This window comes from Diadema setosum, chromosome 1 (genome assembly GCF_964275005.1).
Source record: "Diadema setosum chromosome 1, eeDiaSeto1, whole genome shotgun sequence".
Classification (NCBI taxonomy): Eukaryota; Metazoa; Echinodermata; class Echinoidea; order Diadematoida; family Diadematidae; genus Diadema; species Diadema setosum.
Window position 1 is genome coordinate 47,475,579 of NC_092685.1, and position 23,622 is coordinate 47,499,200.

The 23,622-nt window shown below is 38.0% G+C and overlaps 1 protein-coding gene across 1 annotated transcript in view; it reads right to left on the minus strand.

Moving 5' to 3' along the window:
- Nucleotides 1-230: 230 nt before the first annotated feature.
- The window catches only part of LOC140236612 (Golgi resident protein GCP60-like), a 38,185-nt gene continuing 14,793 nt past the window's right edge, over nt 231-23,622 (minus strand). Inside the window, exons 2-9 of the mRNA XM_072316536.1 lie at nt 21,463-21,604; nt 12,936-13,076; nt 11,293-11,406; nt 7,262-7,349; nt 5,349-5,508; nt 3,533-3,664; nt 2,475-2,780; nt 231-1,232 (exon numbers count right to left, since the gene is read on the minus strand). Of these exons, the coding sequence (XP_072172637.1) occupies nt 985-1,232; nt 2,475-2,780; nt 3,533-3,664; nt 5,349-5,508; nt 7,262-7,349; nt 11,293-11,406; nt 12,936-13,076; nt 21,463-21,604 (1,331 nt within the window). The 3' untranslated portion in view covers nt 231-984. The remainder of the gene's footprint in view (nt 1,233-2,474; nt 2,781-3,532; nt 3,665-5,348; nt 5,509-7,261; nt 7,350-11,292; nt 11,407-12,935; nt 13,077-21,462; nt 21,605-23,622) is intronic.

The following is a 23,622-nucleotide window of genomic DNA, read 5'->3' on the forward strand; positions in this document are numbered from 1 at the left end:
AAAATTAGACAAGTGTATTACCATCTCACATATGTCTCTGTGATTGGAAAAGCAACACTGCCATGTACACACAGCTGTATCAGTTTGAATATCTTTAAAAAAAAAAAGCGAAAGGACATGAAATTGTTGTATCACACCTTTACACCACACTTCTGGGTTTTGTGTGCTTGAAGCATTAGCCATATAGGGCTACTGAAAAGGCAAAAACAAGAATAAAAATGGCATAATTATTCTTTGAAGAAAAAAAAAGAAAGCGCCAGGTTCTGCCCACGTCGCCTAATCTATTGAGCTTTTTGTTTATCTCAGCTTGTTCATACCTCCCTTGTAAAGGACAATGAAACATAAAAAACTCCATTCACAAGTCAAATTTCTTCTTTGGTGCAATATATGCGCAGGCTGTGAACACCAGGCTGAGCTTGCTCTGTTGCATGTACAAAACAGGTTAGGAGAGTTGATATATCTATGTTCTTCTATTTCAAAACATTTTTGACATATACTTTTCCTTACAAAACATTTCTCCCTTTTCACATTGGTCAAAGAAAAGCTTCTTTCACTTTGCTGGCAACTGAAATACATCTGTCCCATGCCAAGATGCTTACCAACATGACCTGTTTAAAATTCTGCAACAGTTTGACATAAATTTTCCTGTACATCTAAATGTCAGAGGGACACCCAACAAGACAACACCTGGAGGTAAATAGCAAAGCACATAGTCAGGATCAAATTTCCCCCTTCAAAATTTCCTCTTCATTATGTCACATGATCAAATCAAATCTTTTTGTTTATGGCTAAGTATTGACAGGTGAAAGGAATAATGTGGATACACGGGTAAATTTCTATGACATATGACATTTTCACTCTGGGCTATACGCCAAATCCCATCTCAGACAGAGTAGGGAGTTTGCTCTCACAACCAACGGCCTGAAGCAAACACCCTTTTCTAGTCGCTCCATCAATCATGTACGAGATATTTCATCACTGTTCCTAACTCTCGACAGCATCGGGCGGCGTCCTCCCGGGCTGCGTGTCCCGCGTGTAGTAGACGCGGTAATAGAGCGTCTTGGATCTGAAGAGCGAGTAAGAGTTGTCGAATTTGAGCAGGTAGATGCCCCGCCCCGGGTACTTGTGGCTCCCGGCATACACCTCCTGGTGGCAGTCACGGCGGTAGATGGGGATGATTTCATCCATGGGGGGACCGCGATCCTTACTTCCCCGCTCCACGTCACCTTTTCCTAAAACATTAAGAATAATGAACATTCAATTACCAGTATGATGATGAGTGTGACATTCTCACTATTCAGTGAAAGCATGTGAGTCGGTCAAATTCCATGCCTTTATTTGGCATCCTATTTTGAGAGAACCTCTAAACTTTATCTCTAAAAATCTATAAAAGTGGAATGAAATCCAAATATGCATCTGAATTGAGTGAATGTAGCAGATTAGTACAACATATCACTGATATTTGAGGAATATTGGACAATCTGCACAAAAATTATGAATCTGCGTAGCTTTGGTGCTGCCACCACTGAGTCAAAAGACTAGAACAGTTTTTGACATCACTGCAGGACAATGATAAACAGAAAATAGAAAGATAATTTCACACACACACAAAAAAAAAAATCATTTTTTATGAAAAGTACACATTCCCTCGACTTGTTACTGAAATATATTACGGGTAATATTACTTCCCCTGCTTTCTGACAGAGGTAAGTTAAGTGCTCCCTTCTTATGCTAGAAAAAAGACAATATGTTGAATTCTCGTTACTTTCTTTGTATCGTTGTCCTGTAGTGACATCACAAATTGTAGTAGTCTTCTCATCCAGTGATGGCTGCACCAAAACTTTAAAAATTCATAACTTTTGGAAGGTATTGTCCAATTTTCTTCAAACTCTACTTGTGTGTTCTACTAATATTGTCACATTCATTTCAGTTTCATCCCATTAAAGGAGACCTCCAGATGATTTTCAGACTTTTACATTTGAACTATAAATTAATTATACTGAGTACAGAGTTTCAGAATTTATAGTGATTGAGGGTGGAATAAGAGTGTTTTCAAAATTTACAACAAATTGCAATGAACAAGGATGATGACATGGCAGCCTCACCATAAGAAAGTATGAGTTGGGGCTCAAGGAAGCAGAATAAAAGAAGAAGACATGCATACATTTTACACAAGTGAACTTGTTAAGCAAGCAGTATTGTAATGGAATTACACTGCTACAATTCTGAAATATGTGAGGCTCCTATGTCATTAACACTGTTCAGCGTAATTTGTTTAAGATTTTTCAGAGTATTGGTTTCTCTGCTCAAGGACCACAATAAATTCCACAAATCTATATAATGGAGCTGTCGATTTATGTACTACATGATGTGAAATTATGAAAATCGTCTGGAATGCCCCTTTAAGAGCAAACTTGCACTTGGTGTGAAATTGGTCTTCAAGCTTCAGGTCCAGATATCCGCAGCAAACCTACCGATTTCCCCTTCCTCGTCCTCAAACTCCTCCTCTTCCTCGCTGGAGTCGCTGACATGCACGCTGATGGCGTTGCTGTCCGACTCGGTCCACTCGAAGTAGAGCCCGAAGCCTATGTCATAGCTGTCCGTGGCAAACTCCCAGAAGATGTACTTGCCCTCCTGATGGGTGGGCACCCGGACTGTGACCGTTTCCCCGTGCCCGACCTTGATCACGGATTCCTTCTCCGAGGCAAGCTCCTTCTTGAACTCCTTGATGTTTTTCCGTGTCCAGCATGATGCCTTGGATATGACTGGATATTGCTCCTCTGAGGGAAGAAAAAAAAAAAAAGTAAATAAGTAAATTGATAGATAGGTAGATAGATAGATAGATAGATAGATAGATAGATAGATAGATAGATAGATAGATAGACAGATAGATAGACAGAATCACTCAACAGGAGTCATGCAATAACACAAATTGAAGAATAGTGACTGCAAAATAGTAAAATGCCATTACATGCTGCTGATACAATCTGACTGCTATAATATGATTCTTATAAGACCAAATGCTCGGCAAATAATTTGGTAGGGCTGTATGTCATTAGTGAATTAAATGTGTAACATACAGTCCCTTTATAACAAGAAATATGTTCCATGCCTTCAAACTTAAATGCTTCTTACCGGAAGTCTAAAGAATTCTTTTACATCTCTTCAAGGAGACAAATGTGAACATTTTCTTACTTTCTGTGTCGAAGTTTTTGAGCATTAAATATATGCAAACCAGCCTTGTCATTACGATAACTCGATATTCACAATACAAATAAAGAGTATTTCTATCACTGAAATTTCTATCACAAAAATGAAATGATCATTTCATTCACAAATAACTTATGCAGCCAAGATAGCAATAAAAAAAAATCTTCATATCACACTTGTGTACAGTGAAAATGCTTTGTAATCAAGATATCAAAAAGCACTGTTTGACTTTAAACAGGCATCTGAACAATAAGGTGCTCTTGATCACTGAGAGCACTGGTGTTTTTTGGGGAGAGTCATAATCCACTAGAATTCAACGCACCATCACTGTTGAGGGGTATTGTGTTGACATCTCCATTGGGAGGGGCAGCATTATCCTGATCACCCAGATGCAGGTTGTGGAGATCTTGTGCTAGCACACTGCCAGCTGTGCCATCTTGGGCTGGTACACCCTCTGGAAATAATATCACATGAAAATTGCAACAAACCAACACTTAAAATCAACAATGGCAATACATACAGACACACACAGCAGCTTTTTCATACAGTGCAATAACAGCAGGATAAACAATGAAATAGTGTCCCAAAAAGCATTTCAAAAACTTTTCACAGGCTAGAGACAATTTTCTGTGATACTTCAAAGTTTAAACTTTGTTTGTCACACTTCATTCCTCTTTCACTTATTACATTCCTATCATATAACAAAATCCAAGTTATTTCAAAGTTTGTAAGATTACAAGTAATGATTTAGAGGATTTTAACTCTTTATGCCATGGTGGAAAACCTGTGTGCCACATTATTTTGAGATACCAATGTAGTCATACTTTGAGAAAACGTTCTGTTTTTCAAATCTACGTAACACATTTCTATTGAGCTGGACATGTAGTGTGCAAAGTTGTAGAGAAAATGCCAAGCGTTGCTTTGATGTAAATTGCATGTCAAATCTGTGATTGATTGTCTTTCAAATGACCAGTAGCTACATTACTGTAAAGGCCTGACTTTTGGACACAAAACAGTGGCAGAAACTTAGAATTTACACGCAAATCCAGTAGGGAACACCGTTTGCCAGTCAATCATCACATAAAATGCAAGCTAAGTATGAGAGGAACGGAATCACATGAAACGCTTTCACTGCACTGTGGCATTTGGCGATTTATCGATCGGTTTGGGCGGGTTTGTGCATTTGAGCAGAATATGCGAAGTTGGCACGCCGTCGACTGAGTCAGGCATGCGAACGTGGCACATAAAGAGTTAATGAGACAAAGCTATCAAGACATGGCAAACATGAATGCCGGGCATTTAGAAATAAAGACTGAAACTTTCCCCTCAACCTTTTAAGAGAAGATCATGACAGAATCGCACACTTTTACTTTGTTACTACTTTACAACTCTACATAGGATAAAGCAAAGAGCACATGTTCAGATTCCCATTTGAATTAAAAATCAAATTTGCTTCGAATTATAGACATATGTAGAAAGTTTTCATGAAACAAACACTAAAGTAATTATTACAGCTGGTTCCACCTAGCCCTGTTATTAGCATGAATTGCTTCCCCAAGTTTTTATAATGTGTGTAAATTTCTGTTACCTGAATGATCAAAAGTATGTTAGCATGTAATCGACATTATAGGACAAATTGAGGCTGGTTTCTCCCAAGATATTTTACATCTACACTTGAGTATTAACCCTCTGGCTCAGATTCATGACTTTCTTCTCAACAGAGAACTTCAGGTCAAAGTGAAGAATTTCTGGGTCATCCTTGCCAGATAGGGGGTAAAAACACCAAAGTGCAGTGCCTTGATTTAAAAAACAATCAAACAGACAAACAAGCGAAATACACATACATATATACATAAACGTACTGATCTGTTCCAGCAGGACGTCATAGCTATTAACGTACCTAAATTGAAAATGAATGATCTGCCATTAAAACGAGAAACGAGACAACAGAAAAAAAAAAAGACACATTTTTATTCAATCACAGCGCCCACAACAGGAAATCTCAAACCATGTGTTATTATTCTTCGGTTTGAATATTGATACCCCCAGGGGACTATGGATCTATGCACCTGTTTTCTTCATCCTGGGATATGACATGATTTCCACCAAGGGGTGAGCTGTGTAGACAGTAAACATACCTGTCGTGTTTTCCATTGTTGGCCGAGAGTGGCTGAGCTGCACTTGTTGCTGGTGGTTGTGCTGACTGGGATGTTGTTGCTGTTGCTGTTGCTGCTGGTACAGCTGCTGCATATACTGCTGGTAGTAGTGCTCTTGTAGTTGTTGTAGAAAAACTTGTTGCTGTGTGGTATATAAAGGTTAAAAAAAAAATGCTGTGACGTAAAGGCACAATCTTGAACAATTTTGCCAAGAAAAAAAGTTGGCAAGTAACACGATACAACATTTTCTTCCACCGAAAACATTTGTGCAGTATCAAATTTGACTTCTGTCTGAACTGCATCCCCAGTAGTATAACCTTACACACAAACACATCTAAATATGTATAATTACATGCATTGCTTAAATAAGATTTCTTGTGCCCTACATTCATATAAACTGCAATTTACATTGACATGAACCTTACTGTATAGTTAACTATTAAATATATCAAAGTATCTCGCAAAATGAGTGGTAATTCATTACCACATTTACACCCGACTAAAACATCATTTGATTTCTTTAATTTCTGAATAGACTCATTCAGTAAGGTATGCTTCTGAATTCATTATGAGCACATCCTACATCCTCTCTTTTTTTTAATATTAATGGCATTTGCACTCTTCCAGAAATCTCTATTCATAAGTGGCACATACACTTATGAATAGACCAGTTTCTACATCTTATTAAATGCTTTCAGGTTTTTCCATTAAACTCAAATACATGTACCTCTCATTGAGTAAACCATTATGAAGACATGCTTTGAATAACATGATTTTAAAAAGGGAAACCAAAAATAACCTTCAGTAAAGGACACTTGCTCTGACATTTCTTGGTAAATGGCACTTGAAAAATAGATAGGTAGCATCTGCTGTAATGAGTTTCCATTTGATGCAAAATCTCATGATTGTCTGTGAACATTTGTTCTCTCTATTAACAATCTTCTGGCTCAGAATCACAAAAGATCTCTCAACATATGATTTCAGTTCAAAGTGAAGAAAAATCTGAGTCATCATAGCCAGAAATGATACTTTATAAGACATGCAGTTTGGACCTATCATGTCAATGAATTCACACATCTTGCTCTAACAAAAGAACTGCATGCACACACTTTTTACTCTTTCATCAAAGTTTATCTTATTCATTATTCAGAAGCACATTTACTCATGGTATGGAATTGCACTTTGAGCTCTTTGTACAACAAAAGGCAAAAAAAAAACAACAAACATAGCTATGCACATACATTTACATATCATAAGAGACAGATTACTCTGTATTGAATGATGTTATGTGATGAACACATACTGTAAAACATGATATATTCGCAGTATGAAATTCTTGCGATTTGGTGCTGTCGGCCATTTTCGCGGCATAGAATTTCTGTGAATTGCCATTGGCATTCAATACATATAGTATAGACAAGAGCTTTTGTGAGCATTTTAATGTTGCAAATCCTGGCTCTCGCAAATTCGCAAAATTAATATGCACATGAACATTCCTCATTTTACAGTATATTATACATCTCTACTGTTTTACAGTATATTATACATCTCTACTGTGACCTAAAAAAAAAAAAAATAGGGGATATAACTGAGCGTGTGTGTGGGTATATGTGCATGTGTGGATTGACTATAACATATTTGAAGAGATCATATTCAAAGAGAGAAATAAACGTGCGTTCTTATAAATTTTTCTTGACATTACGTATTATTAAAGGCCATCGCAATATTGCTTGATTTTATTGTGATACTCAACACACACCTAATGTCTTTTCGAAGTCGCCCATCACATTTAGCTCAAGATTTCACTGATTTATCACTCTCATTTTTTATCATTTTAGACATAATTAACATGCTCGTGGGCCAAAAGTCCCAATTTGAGCCGTTTCTCCACTAACCTGCTGAGGATTGTGCGGGTGTTGCTGGGCAGCAAGTGGGCGGAGCTGTGGCTCCAGCTGCTGGAATATTGCCTCTTTGAATTGTAGCCTGGGAGGAAGACAAAAAGCACACACAGCTGTCTGCATCATCACTTTGCACTAGAGTACACATGAGCACAGCTTCTGCAATAAACACTGGCCAACCTGCTGCTTTCAGTGTTTGCTAATTTTGATGTGCCACGGTGTAAACTCCCTGTGTGCCACAACATTCTGAGACCGCAAAACATGACCGCTTTCAGACATTCTGCCTTTTAAAACCATGTTACTGCTTAAGAAGGCATTTATTCTAGAAATGCACGTACAGAAAAGTTGCACAGATAACTGCAAGATTTGCTGTGATGTATTACAAAATATGTGTGAGGAAAAGAATTATGCACTGGTGACATTTTTAGTGTACTGTTGGCATACTGCATTTTTATGAATCAATATGTGTGTGGTCATGCGTTTGAGCAAAATATGCAAAGTTGACAATCTACCAACTGAGCCGGGCATGCGAACACGGTACACGAAGAGACAGAGCTTTGAAGAAATTTCTAGGCTTACTTCACAATCACATACATTGTACACACACACACACACACACACACACATACATACACCCAAAGAAAGCAAAGACATTGTAACACCCAACTCAAAAAGTTAGTCCCATTAGAGGTGAAACTGTGATACATACCAGGTAATAGTTATCAAATTTTGAGAAAATGGCCCATAGGGGGCTGTAAAGCTACGGTATGTTGTATCCTGAACAATTAATTTTACAACGCCAGATGGTATATTCAAGTTCAGTTGTTACTGTTTTCCATCAGCTTCCATAATAACATGCTTGAAAATGACACCTTAGCGCTGACATATATGTCTCTTTTTATGTGATTTATCAAATAAGAATTATGAATGGCAGAATGAAGCTGAATGGCTAATAATACACACAATGCATGAAATCACTGTAATATTTACATATAAACTAAACGGCAAAGAAATATCACAAGAAATCTATATTCTCAGTGACAAATCATCCAATGAGGACAATTACTGTATACGCTATAATTTTCGCGTACATAAATTTTCGCGAATTGCCGATGTCACACATTTTCGCGAGTGGTTAAATTCGCGAGTGGTTAAATTCGCGATTGGGGGACCAGAGAAAATATGAAGTGGCAAAGAAAGCGTGAATTTTCAACTTACTAGCATTCAAGCAACGAATGCTACCACAGTGACTGGGCTGTGTATACTAGAGATTCTAGTAGTTAGACGTGGACATGCTATATGTACGTAAACAAGCTTAGCCAGTAATGGTCTGTTCGGTAAGCCGTAAAATGATCGTATCGTCAAGGCAAGGGATTCATTTTGGAAGGGAATATTTTTGCGTGTTGTTAATTTCGCGAATAGCTCCCGACTCGCGAAATTCGCGAAAATAAAACCCACGCGAAATATATAGCGTATACAGTACAATGATGATAAAATCTCACGATACTCAACCAACAATGCGAGAATTTAGTGATTACGGTACCTAAATGCATACATGTACATGTGACTGCATGACAGTGGAAATGAATATTCACAAGGAAAAATCAGGACTATTGTATTATTGAAGAGGTAAGAGGTTGCAGGAAGGCAAACAGTATCCACCACATAATCACTGACAGTAAGAAATTTCATTAAATCTGTGTCATGTGTATAATGCACTTTGTCAAATGGTTGGCTCTCTTCAAGTATAGCACATTCTTATCATGCCGTATTGAATAGAAATTTCAATGCAAAAAAATAAAGATTCTGTGCACATCAGCTTTAGAAAATATCCCCCATTAATTGATAAATTATCTTTGTTCCTTAAAGATAGAACACACAGATACTGTACAACATCTACAAAGTGGTAAATTAACAAATGGGATAATCAACAGACCAGAGCAATAAATATTCAATGATTGAAAGAAAAAATAATTTATTGAATGAATAGTAAATTAAGAAAGAATTAATGAAATTAATCAATCAATCAATCAGCTAATAAATTCTTTTTAAAACATATGAATAGATTATTTAATATATGTTAAATGTTAAATCCCTCCTGAAGAGCAGTGAGCTGTAATGGCATTTACCAATCACACCAGTACACAGGCTTTCAGTCACGGAAATTGGAGAAGTCATAAAACTGCGATGCCACAAATGAATTCTCCGTAATGTAGCACGTAGATGACGTGGATTACAAGAGAAAATAGATTGATATGTGGAAAAAGCTTACAGGCCTGTAAATAATTAACATCGCTTCATTACACAAACTGCAGTTGCTTGTAGAGCAATGTTCTTAACTGGAAAAAAAAAAAAGAGCTAGATTTCGAAATCATGTGAATGCACATATCTGAAAATGCACAGCTTGGCTTTGTTCTTTGTTCTTTTTTTTTTTCTTCTTCTAAAAAATCTTTTTCTTCTTCTTCTTCTTCTATAGGGTATTGTAAGACCATGACCAATATAAGAGTTTGCAGGGGAAATGACTTTTCTGTTCTATTGCACAGGTGAAATAAGAGATTATGTTACTGTAATTATTGCAAGTTGAGTGACCATCAAGACAATGTATGGCAGAACAGATGAATTAGCAAGAGGCTATGTGTGTGTGTGTGTGTGTGTGTGTGTGTGTGTGTATGTATATACCTCGTATGCTTCTATAAGTGTATGCACACATCTGCTGGTATTTTTATACAAGTGCAAAGTTAAAGCATCATATTTTCCTCAAATGCATGGCTTTTTGCCTCAAACCATTTTATTCATACGAAATAGTCAGAAACCTTCAACATATATTGTAATAAAACATGATGTACGGAGAGAACCAGCGATGACTTTCATTCTGAGAAAGCATTTTTCGGTTACTAAAACAGTCATTTTGAAGCAGTTGGCCTTAGAATTAGGATACTCAAATGTCACTGTTGTTATATCTCGAGCTGCTGAAATTCTAAGGCCAACTGCTTCAAAATGACTGTTTTAGTAAGAAAAATGCACTCAGAATGAAAGTCATCCGCTGGTTCTCTCACCGTCATCAAGTTTTCTCTTCCCAGATATGTGGGTTTTTTTTTTTTTTACCCCTCGTTTTTATAGTTCCCTGACTCATAACATTGAAAGAATCCTGCTATTTAATGCGCAGACCATTAAAGCTTGCCATCAAGATACCTGGAGATAAAGTTAATATCATCCCCTCTGTGGATGCAAGTCATGGCTAACCATAACTCCCAAATGCCAACAGTGCGGTGAGGCACGATTCTCGCCGCGCCGCTTTCGGTGTGAATTGTAAATTTCATGTCGAGTGAGAGGAGACAAACTGACAGCAGCTGTATCGACGTGTATATCTGGCTTAGGGTACTCTCAAGATTCCCATATCTCATTTCTACCTGCCCCCCCCCCCCCCCCCTCAAAAAAAAAAAAAAAAATCACATCTAGGGACAAGCTTAGCAATGGATTCAGATGACTCTTCACTCCTGGAATGACACAATTCACAGATATATAAGCTTTTAAAGCCCTTATAGGGAGACATGCGTTGGCAAACCTTGCTGTGCTCTGATAGTGAAGCCTTAAAGGTTCATCAAAGTCACTGAATTAACATGTGAAAATGAAGAATTTTTTTTTTTCCTCTGGGTTTTTTTTTTTTGGGGGGGGGGGAGGGTACAAGAAATTGTCACAATTCAAAGTGCATAATCTTAAACTTCAATCAAGGATAGCATATCATATGATATGTCAAAAAGAAAGAAAGATGCCTTCTCTTTTCAATATTGCCATGTGTTGAGGTTTGAATTTAATGTGCATATTTGTGGCTCAACACACTATATAAACTTTCATTGATTTCTGACAGAGTGGTAATGGCAACAACAACAAAAAATTATAAAAGTCTCTATGGAAATATAGCATGAGTAGCCCTGAATCTTTCAAAGTGTGGAATCATTTTGGCCACTTTTCGCCTGATGCATATCACAGAACATTCTTAGAAATAGAGGAAGGAAAAAATGGGTTACCTTTGTTGCTCTTCCTTCTGCTTCTCCTCCTCCTCTAATCTCCTCTTCTCTTCTTCTAACCTTTGTCGTTCTCTTTCCTCTTCTTCCCTTCTCAATCTTTCCTCCTCTTCTCTCCTATTATGAATAAAGACAAAGCAGAGAGATGCATGTATATGTAAACTCATTCAAATCTTTTCTCTGCTCTCATTTGGTAGCTTGGTTGAGCCTTAAGAAAACACCCCTATAAAGTCTGAATACCATAAAAGTGACAATTTTTTCCCTATTTCAAGCAACATGAAACTAGTGCGAAAATAAAAGCATGCAAATATTTTGTTTGTTATATAATATTCACATGATATTACGTGGCAAGGAATGGGATACCAGGGAATACTGGGTTTAATGAGAGCAATATTCTCCAGTATTACATGAATTAAAGCCATCCAATATGATTATTATCATCTATCCGATAATCTAGAGAAGGCATAAACTGTACAGAAGCACCATACTCCTACTAGTCTTTGAAGTTGACTCTGCATTGAAAAGGGACAACTGGCAAGATGTTGGCACACTTGTGAACTGTAAGCGTTCGCGCACTTAGTACGAAAGTGTTTGGGCTCTCAGCAAGTGTTCATGCAACAGACGAGACAAGATATGGTGTATTATTGCATGGCCACAAACAATGATAGCCTATGGAGAATCAATGCGTTGGCCAAGGTCCACAAAATGATAGCATCTTTTCAAGTTATCTTGCAATTCACATTTAGTAATCAATGACTTCAACCATGCATGGAGCAAGTTTTCCTATGTTAAAAAAATTACACCACTGACACAAGAAGCCACAGTCTAATCCTATGCACTGCCGAGAGCGCATCCATCAATAACACTTCCGTCTCTTGTTTTTCAGCCCCGTCCTTGGTTGCACTGTGGTGTTTTGAGCTCTGAATAACTGACATTTGCTCGAAGTCTTTGCACCACGGCTTGTTGACAAACACACGTGTCTGTTCCTTGAATACTTGAAGACCTTTTCATCAGAGAATTTCCGCTCGCGGTGAAGAAATTTTCTCTCATCATGGCCTGAAGAGATGTTTTGCAATCAAATACAAGAGTCCTTGCACAGAGTCTTGCCATCACCACTATTCCTGCTCCTCCATCAATACCGGAGGCATTGGGGGGGGGGGGGGGGGGAGTGTAGGAGCTTCCCTCTTCCTTCTTATCTGTCACTTATCATTCAATGCTCTGCTCAAGTCCACCCATCCCCCCCCCCCCCAAAAAAAAAAAAAAAAAAAAAGATTAAAAAAAGAGTAGCCATTAGTGGCAAAATAAAACACCAACTTAGACTAACATGGCATGTAAAATTTGTGAATAGCACCTGACTCGCAAAATTCCAGAAAATGAAAACCTCGCGACACATTCGTTTGGTGTATGCAGTAATTGATAAAATATCTAAGCTCACAGATTGATGAAAAACTTGCTGCACAATATTCTGTTGAATCATTGTTCCATCTTACGAGATACTGTACGGTTCAGGGATGACATCTTTACCTGAAATTCATTCTGGTAATCTACAGGGCATTAAAAGAAGTCACTCTAGCCAGAGGCGATCCCGTCGCAAGACAAACGACTATCACTTAATTTCTATTGTTCCTCGGATTCGAGTTGTTTACCTCTTTCTCTCCTGTTCCTCCTTCTCCCTCCGGTGGGCCTCAATGTACGGCCGAACCTGCGGACAGCGACTGTCGAGAAGCCGGCAGAATTCGAGCTTGGAGTCGTCCTTACTCAAATCGCCAAGTGCTTCCCATTCTCGTCTTTGACAGGAAGGAGGGGTAAAAGAGTGAAAAAGGGAGAAGGGGAGGGAGGAGATGGTCAGAGATGCATTAATCTGTAAATAATCGAATGACAGATATTCTGTCTGGAATGGTGAAATGGAGATGGATAGAGATAAACATGGTGAGAAAGAATGAGGTAGATAGGCAGATGTTGATTATAGACAAATTGATAGATAGATAGATAGATAGATAGATAAACAGACAGACAGACAGACAGAGAGGAGAGAAAGAGAGCAGGAAAGAGATATCAAGTACAAGTACGAAAGATTTTAGTGCAACTCTTTCAAACAAGATAAAAGTCACTAATACAAAAAATATAAAAAAGGAAGGACAGACCTGCCAGACAGACAGACAGACAGACAGACAGACAAAGAGACAGACATACACTTGCCATTACAACACACACCATTCTTCTATCTGCCCCAATATATGAAGGAAAAGATTTCTTTGCATAGGGAGAAATACACATATATGAAAGACCATAATTATGGACAAGCGTGCTACTCAAAACATGCTTTCGATGTATCCCCTTGAGAAGGAAACGCTCTGTCATATGTATATTTACATTGACAAAATTTGCATAATCCATGAACTGAATTTAAATTGCCTTTAAGAATTCTGGTCAACATCTCTGATGGTTGAGTTAGGCCAGAATAACGAAGTTGAGATTTGATGAATATCAGTATCAGAAAATATTGTGTCATGAATAACATGAATTTTGCACTCTTGCCTAACCCCTTCCACAAGGTGTATACACAAACCAGGATATTGTCATTACTTAACAAAAATATACAAGGCCCTATTGGCAATGATTTGCCCCGACAAATTCTAATATATAAAGAATAATAATAATAAAAAAAACCAAAAAACTGACACTATTATTAACCAGACCTATACAGTAAATCACTGTCTCCATTTTTACAATTGAAATATCTCCATGAGGGAGCCCATTTACAGTAAGAATCATTGCCTCCATAGTGGAGCTACATGTATGAAAGCAAATCCAAACTGGAGCTCATGCAACAAACATATCAAGTGACTCAAACCTTGGTGTCATAGATCAGTAACATGTAGGCCTACCACAATGGGATTCTGTGTGTCATGAGACTATTCGAGTCTGCTTACATCATGAGATCAGATCACATGATTGACTTTATGCAACTAATTTGAAATGTGGAAAAGGGAGAGGGCACTATATGAAACCAAGTAAACATTCAGAGAGATTTCCTTGTTATGATTGAGGGTAAAATGTCATTAGGAGGCATGATCCGAGATGCTTATGTTTGTTTATCTGTGACCCAGAATACATAAAGACAATCAAGATTACCACATTAAACAACAACGATACTCAAACATTTGTTTTTTCACAGTTTATGCCACACAATATTTCTTCCAATAAACATGAAAGCTGATGGCTAGGTCTGTGAATTTGGACACAACTTGGGGCAGCCGCCAGGAAGATGTAGAATGGATTTCGATTATTTCAGATGAGATGATGTGTTACATGCAAGGAGGCTTGCTTCGGCTCAATTGACAGGGCAGAACACGCTCCGACGTGGTGCTCAACTCGCTCCACATCGCCTTCATCTGCAATCAGGCTGTCGGAGCTTTAAGTGGTCATGTGTTTACTCTAGATGTGCAGAGACAGGGTGATAATGCCGACCTGTCGTCTGGCATCTCACCCATTAATGGCAAATTTATGGCAAAGACGTTTTACAACCACTGTACAGTTTTCAGCAAACATGCAGATCTGTTGCCATGGTTAGCTGCAAGTAATATTGCTGGACTAGTCAAAACTCGTAACTTGAACACTGCTATTATTACAAAAGTTATTCCTAATCAATTCTTCAGTATTAAAATTAGGAAGACATAGATGGAAATAAGTAGACTGGACACAAACTCTCTATAAATAGGGTACTCAGTAACTCAGGACTGTTTCCTTTCGGGGCTGCCATAAGTGCAAGAGACTGTGTTAAATGCTGTCATAATCGTATCCGGGCAATTACCCCCGGAGGGCAATTACCCCCCGGCCAAATACTGGTTAGTGGTAAGGTAAGAGTAAAGATTAGGGTTAGGGTTAGGTTTAGGGTTAGGAGTTTGGGTTAGGGTTAGGGTTAGGTTCAGGATTAGGATTAGGATTAGGATTAGGGCCAGGGGAAGGGTGCGGGGTAATTGCCCAGGGGGTAATTGCCCTAGACCCGTCATAATGTACACTTGATATAAAAACCTATTAAGAGTATCATATCGCACAATTTCATGCCACACTTTTAATTCTGGCTTTAACACAATCAAACTCAATTTTAATCGGCCTAAAATCTTAATCAATACTTTAATGAATGTATAAATCCGTAATATCTCAATCAATACTTTAATGAATGTATAAACCAGTAATAATATTGCCAAATGCTTATTACAACAGTAAATGAAGTATTCTCACATGCAATTTCATTACTTTTGATATAATATAGTGCCTGGTATCACACATTGGATGTAAGATGAACAATTTTGAGTTATATACATGTAGTACATGTATATTGCACGATGAGAAAAATTGAATATAGAATATTGTGTAAAACATGAGTGTCCCTTTAAGATATAATGAGCTGAGTGGCACTTTAAAACTCTCTCAGGACCAACACTGTAAAAGTGGAAATTTTCACGCATTTCGTGCAACCAGACGCTAGCACGAAAGTATACAAAACGCACACAAATATTTTTGCATGCCATATGTTCCAGTAGTTAATATCCTGATTCCACGAAATTTAAAATGTGCAAAATCCACCTTACTCAGCCGAGCACAAAAGATTACTCGCGTGAAAATATCCACTTCGACAGTATCTCATTATGTCATTGTTATTTGTATAAACACAAGTCAACAGCAACAACAGAGTTAAGATCAAAAACAATCTTTGGTATTAAAATGAGAGCCTGTAACTTTGATGAATTGCAATCTTGAATAATACTGTAAAACAAGGAATGTTTGTGTGCATTTCAATTTTGCAAATTTTGCAAGAGCCAAGATTCACAAAATTAAAATGCATGTGGAAGTTCTTGTCTACACTATGCGCACTGAATGTTAGAGGAAACTCGCGAAAATTTCATGCTGCAAAAAAAGCTGTCGGCTCCAATTCGCGAAAATTTCATGCCGCGAACATATTGTGTTTTACAGTAATAATCACGATGTAACATTACAATGAAAAACCTTCACTTTAATCATCCTATCATCAGGTGTCAAAAAAGATAAGAATGACATCAGCCTTTAAATAAAGGAAAGATAAACAACACTGTCATGTCTAACTTTTAAAGTGGCATGAAGTATGATTTATAGTAACGTGTACGCTATTTGTAGGCTCATTATAAAACCTTTGCAAAACTCGCATCTTCCATGTTTGCAATCAGGCTGTCATGGATGCTCATTTATAACCTATTCATCACTCCATATCCTGTTTACACTTGACATTGATGTTTATCTTGGAACATATTTCTACCCTGCACATGTTTACACTGACCCATATTATGACAACTAGCAGAAGCTCCTTCTTCACTAACTAATTCATTACTCTTCTTAAAGGACAAATTCACCTAACCACATATGTGGATTGAGTGAACGCAGCAATATTAGTAGAACATCTCAGTGAATGTTTGAGGAGAATTGGACAATTCCTTCAAAAGTTATGCATTTTTGAAGTTTCAGTGCCTAAGTGCTGCATGAAAAAAAAAAACTAACCACAGTTTGTGATGCTGCATGTGTAGAATACAAAGAAGATATGAGGACAATTCCACAAAGTGTCTTTTTTTTTTGAAAAGCCCACATTCCAGGGATCTCGCCAGCGTATATCACCCTTGTCGGCGCCGACAAGCGTGCGGTTTGAAGAAACAATTGCCGACAAGGGTAAAACTTGCCGACAAGGGTAACACCACGCGTGAACTTGCCGACAAGGGTAACTTCGGACCAATTTCTCGCCTTTTTTACTCTTTATTATCTGGCTAGAAAAGTAGCTAGATGTCGAAAGGAGCAGCAGTTTGCAAGCGCAGAAAGTTATCCACGCAGTACAGTCACCGCACCGATCACAACAACGCGGCTCAATAGCGACGTACATGTATTGTACTAGCTAGCAGCACATACCACATCACACACTTGCTCACTCACCGTCATGCGCTCTGATTCGGGATCCACACACACATACAGTACTGTACATGCACCAAGGTGGTCCTCCCTGGTTGCATGCACCCAGCCGGCCACAGACAGCCGCCTGTGTGTACGACGGTATTGTGAGAGGGAAAGAGAGGACGGAAAGAGAGGGTCGGAGGCCGAGGGAGGCTGAGGAAGGCTGACACGTGCTCGCTTGTTGTCACGCTTGTTGTCGGGTTACGCAAAAACAAACGATATGAAATGCATGCCCCCCTCCGCCAAAGGTTTATTTATTTATTTTTTTTTTTTTTGCTGCTTTGGTTTGTTTGTTCGTTTATCTGCCTGTCTGTCTCTCTATTCGCAAAATAAGTGAACATTTGGGAACAGATTAGGATGAAAATTTCAGGAACAGTTGGTTGGTAAAATGGCGCAAGGAACAGATGATTAAATTTTGATAGTGATCAGGATTTATAATACCACCGGAATTCACCGCCAGGATCCAAGATTTTTAGACTTTGTTTCGTATATTTGAAAGGATTCGTATCAATTCTTTAGGAAGCCGGCCATCGGCAATGACGCAAAATATTAGATGCGTTGAAAGCATTGCCGCAGAGAGAAAATTAACCCCATCTTTCGTTTAAAAAGAAAAAAGAAAAAAGAACGTGCGATGGAGTAAGCAAATGCAAGTTGTTATTTTTTTTTGGGGGGGGGGGGGTAGTTTCAGCGGGTTATTATTATTTTTTTTTATTTAAAAAGCCATGCGTTCCATTTAAGCCTTTTCACTCTCCATGGATTTGTAAACGTCATTCGTGAATATTCCATTTTCCTTCTCCGGGCCGACATTATTCTGTCATGATGGTCTTTCAACTCAAGTTCAACGTACGTAATGCTCCACGTGCTTCTGGCTTGGTTTGTTAACAGGTGCGTTTAGGGGGCCTTCATGGGTAGAAAATAAATGGATAATCATTCATCAATGTTCCCAGTTGGTTTACATGCTATTTACACGCTGTTTACGACCAGTGAAGCAAGGTGGCAGTACGCGCGGCATTCCTTTATCTGACACCTGGCTTTCGTGGAAATGTCGTGGAAATTTCCACAAGCCATGATATCAAGTTTCCCCACTGCCTGTGGTCGTGTTTTTTTTTTAATTCTTCATTACGAATATCAATTTGTTCAACTTGAAAATGTAGATAATTTGCTTCGAGCACGTGTTTCTTTCTTTGTTGTTGTTTTTTTTTTTTCATTGCAGCGTCGGTAACTTTTTGTTTTGTTCATCGTCCGTGCATGGCAGGGGTTCATGAATGGGAGTATAACGATAGGAATGACTGGGGAGAAAATAAACTGAAAGAAGGAAGCATCTAGGGCAAGCTGTCTTTGTTTTTCTCTACACCAGCATCAGTGTGTGTCTGTGTTTATTCATTTTTTTTTTCAATAATGCTCTTGCTTCAAGGCGCTACGCTTTTCCCGCGTAAAATTGATAATGGATACCGCACGCAGAGGCCCATGTTTTGACGTGAAGAACCATACATTCTTTATCTATTTATGATATTTTTTTTTTCAATTTAAAATAAAGAATGTTTGGTTGTTCAAAGAATGTAAAAAAAATATTATTTTGACATTTCATGCGCCGTCTTTTTTTTTCTTTTACGGGAGAGAGCGAAATGTTCTTCTCTTTAGCAATGACGGCCTATACATAGGCATACTGTGACGCAGTTTTGATTTTCGTGAACACGTGAATTGTTCTCCTTCCATACAGTTCTTGATTTAGTGAAAGTTAACAATGTTTTTCACATTCACAAAAGCAGTTTGGTTAGCCTGTGTGTTCGCTGCCAATGAAATTTCTAATTAAAGCGATGCCCCAAACGGGTTTACTCTGAGGGTTTGTTCCGAAATAATAATAGAATAATACTACATTCCTTATTATTCTGAATGTTCGTTAATCGGACAATAATAAAGAAACAATGTCCGTTAATTTCCAAACAAAATCAGTTTTGTTATTTCGAACGTTCTACCAGTGAAATTTCGGAAGAGTAAGTTTTCTTACTCTGAGGGTTCGTTACTCCGACAGAAAAAAAAATAGTACTGAAATAGTACTAGATTCTATATTCAGAAGGTTCGTTAACCGAAAGATAATAAAAAAAAAATGTCCGTAAATTTCAAAACGAAATCAGTTGTCATTTCGAACGTTCTGCCAGTGAAATTTTGGAATAAAATGACGGCACAAAACAGCCTGTTTTTGTATTCTAAGGGTCTGTTAATCCGACAGAAATAGCAATGATAAAATAATACATTGTTTATAGATTCTTCATTCTGAAGGTTTGTTAACCGAAAATTAAAGAAAAATGTCCAAACAAAATCAGTTTTGTTATTTCGAACGTTTTGCCAGTGAAATTTCGGAATAAAACGACTGCCCAAAAACAGTTGCAGTTTTCTTACTCTGAGGGTTCGTTACTCCGACAGATAAATGATAAAATGATGCTAGATTCTTTATTCTGAAGGTTCGTTAATCCAAAAATGATTGAGAAAAAATGACCGTTCATTTCACAACGAAATCAGTTTTGTTATATTTCGAACGTTCTGCCAGTGAAATTTCGGAAAACGACGGCACAAAACAGCGTGTTTTCGTACTCTAAGGGTCTGTTACTCCGACAGAAATAGTAATGATAAAACAATACATTGTAGATTCTTTATTCTGAAGGTTCGTTAATCCAGAAATGATTAAGAAAAAATGTCCGTTCATTTCACAACGAAATAATTTTTGTTATTTAGAAAGTTCTGCCAGTGAAATTTCCGAAAACGACGGCACAAAACAGCGTGTTTTTCGGACTCTAAGGGTCAGTTACTCCGACAGAAATAGTAATGATAAAATAATACATTGTAGATTCCTTATTCTGAAGGTTCGTTAATCCAAAAATGATTAAGAAAAAATGTCCGTTCATTTCACAACAAAATCAGTTTTGTTAATTCGAACGTTTTGCAAGTGAAATTTCGGAATAAAACGACGGCACAAAACAGCGTGTTTTCGTACTCTAAGGGTCTGTTAATCCGACAGAAATAGTAATGATAAAACAATACATTGTAGATTCTTTATTCTGAAGGTTCGTTAACCGAAAATTAAATAAAGAAAAATATCCGTAAATTTCAAAACGAAATCAGTGCGTCATTTCGAGCGTTTTGCCAGTGAAATTTCGGAATAAAACGACTGCCCAAAAACAATTGCAGTTTTCTTACTCTGAGGGTTCGTTACTCCGACAGATTAATGATAAAATTAGTCTGTAATGAATCGTTTCATTTTATGATTAAACAAACCTTCGGAATAATGACCATCATTACATTTTTGTATGATATCTGTTTGATGTCACGGCCAAACTACCGCAGTATACCCAGAAAGGAAAGTGCAACGATGTCCCGAAAGTTCTCGATCGCTTCTCGCGCATCTGCATGCAATAGGCCTACCACCTGGTCGAGCAGACGGCGAGAAAGCAAAAACACTACGGGTATAGTTAGTACACGGCGCGCGTTGTTGCGATGCAGAGACGGCTAATTATTGCAACAATGAAACAGGGAAGGCCAAAAAGAAATCGGAACCTTCACCATCGGCACCTACTTCTCTTTCATTTATCATTTGGGAACTGTCGCCAACAAAAGGTATGGAGTTTTTGCATTGTTTCCGTGAGAATATGCCCCTCACAACGTTCATTACATCTCCGTGAAAATGTCGCATTTAGTGGCATTTTAGCGGCGATTTATCTGTGTTGTAATGAGCATTAGCGAAGGCTTCCGCGCTTCGCGCGGGAGGGGGAACCCCCCTCCCGTACCCACCCCCAGATAAGCGCGAGTAACTGCCGACAAGCGTGAAGAAATTCCTGGCGAGAACCCTGCATTCCCTCGACTTGTTACTGAGCATCATTCCCCCTGCCTTCTGAAAAAGGCAATTTAAAAAGCTCTTTTATTATGCGAGAAGAGTGAAACATGTTAAATTTTTTTATATCGTTTTATGCATGTGACATCAAAAACTGTACTAGTCTTCTCACCCAGCGATGGCAGCACTGAAACTGCAAAAATGTAAAACTTTTGAAGAGATTGTGCGATTTTCCTCAATCTTTTTACTGATGTGTTCTCCTACTGTTGCTGCATTCACACAATCCACACATAAGGTGAAATTGTCAGTAGTAACGGTGATTTTCATGATGACACTAAGAGTTCATGTAGGGGCACACCTCAGATACTCACCTTCTGTCACTGCCTACAACATCCAGGTACCCAGGAGGGGGCGACTTGGAGGCGTCTACCTTGCCGTATGTGATCTGTTTGATGTATGCAACCAACTTCAGTTTGTCCTTGTAGGCAAGATGAACCGCCTTTCCATCAAACTCTGTGAAGAATGAGGGAATTACAAAAAAGAAGAACAATTTATAACAATATGCAGGCATACATCTCGGTTGACATCAAATTTTCAATTTATGTCTTGTATGACAAACACACACACACTGCAGGAAAAGAATCTCTCCACATCTGATTGTGATAAGGCCCCTCCCCCCCCCAAAAAAAAAACAACAACAACAACAACAACCACAACAGCAAAACAAATAAACACAGCATCCTGCATGCACATATACAGGAATCACTTTCCTCCGTTGAGTGTGACCATTCATTTCACAAATGATACCTACTTATAAAATATAAGGAATCACATTAATCAGTTGACTGTGACCATTCACTTTTCACATGATACCACAAATCCCTTCATTTGTTCTTAAAAAGGATGATCAAAACACCTTGTTGGAAAAGTTCGACCTTTGTTATTTTTGAAGGTCTGCGAGAAGATCAATATATCCTTGATGCATTATCTATTGTTTTCCATCTACCTATCCATCTTTCTACTATACATGTCAGAAAAGAAATCAAGGAATGAAATTTGATAGTGGCATCTGACGTGAAAAACTAAAACAGGATGAGCTTTTCACATGCAGCACCACAGCCAATTCACTCTTCTAGAGTGCCAAGAAGCCATAATAGATGACTGCTCTCACTAGTCATGACTTTCTTTCCAGATTTAATTCTCATTCAGCGAGTCTTTTCCATCTTCCCACACACAGGAAAAAAAAAGGGGGGGGTAAGTATCCCCCATTTCATCACTTTATAACAAGAAGCGACGGGAAGCAGCATACCGCGTATGCTACTGCTCTACTGAGCGAAAATTTGGGTAATAATTCACCTTTGACATTTTCTCGCCGGCTAGACATATTCTCCCACACTTAAAGCGCACATGAAGTTCAGCTATTCTGTTTTTCATCAACATCTCATGATATTCTGACGACAGCCTGAACAGAACATAAAAACCACTGCTGGCAATGGAAGATTACAGAAGACCTTGGGATATCATTTCAAAGGTGGCTATTGGTCTTGTGACTAGATATGCCACAGTGTCTGCATTTGTACCTTGTGAAGTGTAAGACTAGGAGAGATGCTTGCACTGCTCACATCAATAAATGAATTTGTCAAAGATGTATTTGCATCATGTTAAAGACTACATAATGCATAAAACAATTTACCTTCTGGAAATTGCTTTGCAATTTTAGTCACTGGACACATATTGTGAACAACAACAATTATATACAGCTGTATACAATTCTATATACTCCTCCTCCCCTATTTGATTTCAAAATGAAATTTGGTACAGCAGTCATATCCAAATTTCATAGCAAATTGCTATGCGACAGCGGGAAAATTAATCCCTGGATATATTCGTTTTCTCCCCTACCTGTACTTGATTTTGAAAGACAAGTACCGGTAGCACTTCACATCACAAGTGGCAGTTCATCGTCACAACATTTTCTGTTGAATCTATTTCTTCCTAATATTAAAGCTTTATGTCAATCATGCCAGCTTCAAGTAAGTGAAGACGATGTCACATGTCTGCCACAATTAACTGATACTCACTCTTATTGTTATTACTGTATATTTTTACTTTGAAGGGCAACTGTACTGTACAGTCTATTTCTGCTTTTTGCAAAGAAAATGACATCTAAGACATAAATGATGATGGAACACGCAATATTCCTACAAAATGAAAGTCTCAAAACACTTGCATTTCATATCCTCAACAGAAATAACAAAAACTGAAATAACACCCTCTCCATAAAGGATCTAACAAATCAGCAAACAAAAATGAAACAAATACCTACATGTAGTAAGCTTTCCATGAAACTCTGCAGACAATCATACATACTACACTTTAAAAAGCAAAAACAACAGAAAGCAGATTTATGGGAATATCAAAACCGAAAAATAATAGACCAGCTATGAATGTTTATTCATTAAAAAATGTTTTCAAAACGTCTTCATTACAAACATCTCTCCTTTTTAGCACAAGCACAAACTATGGCCTAT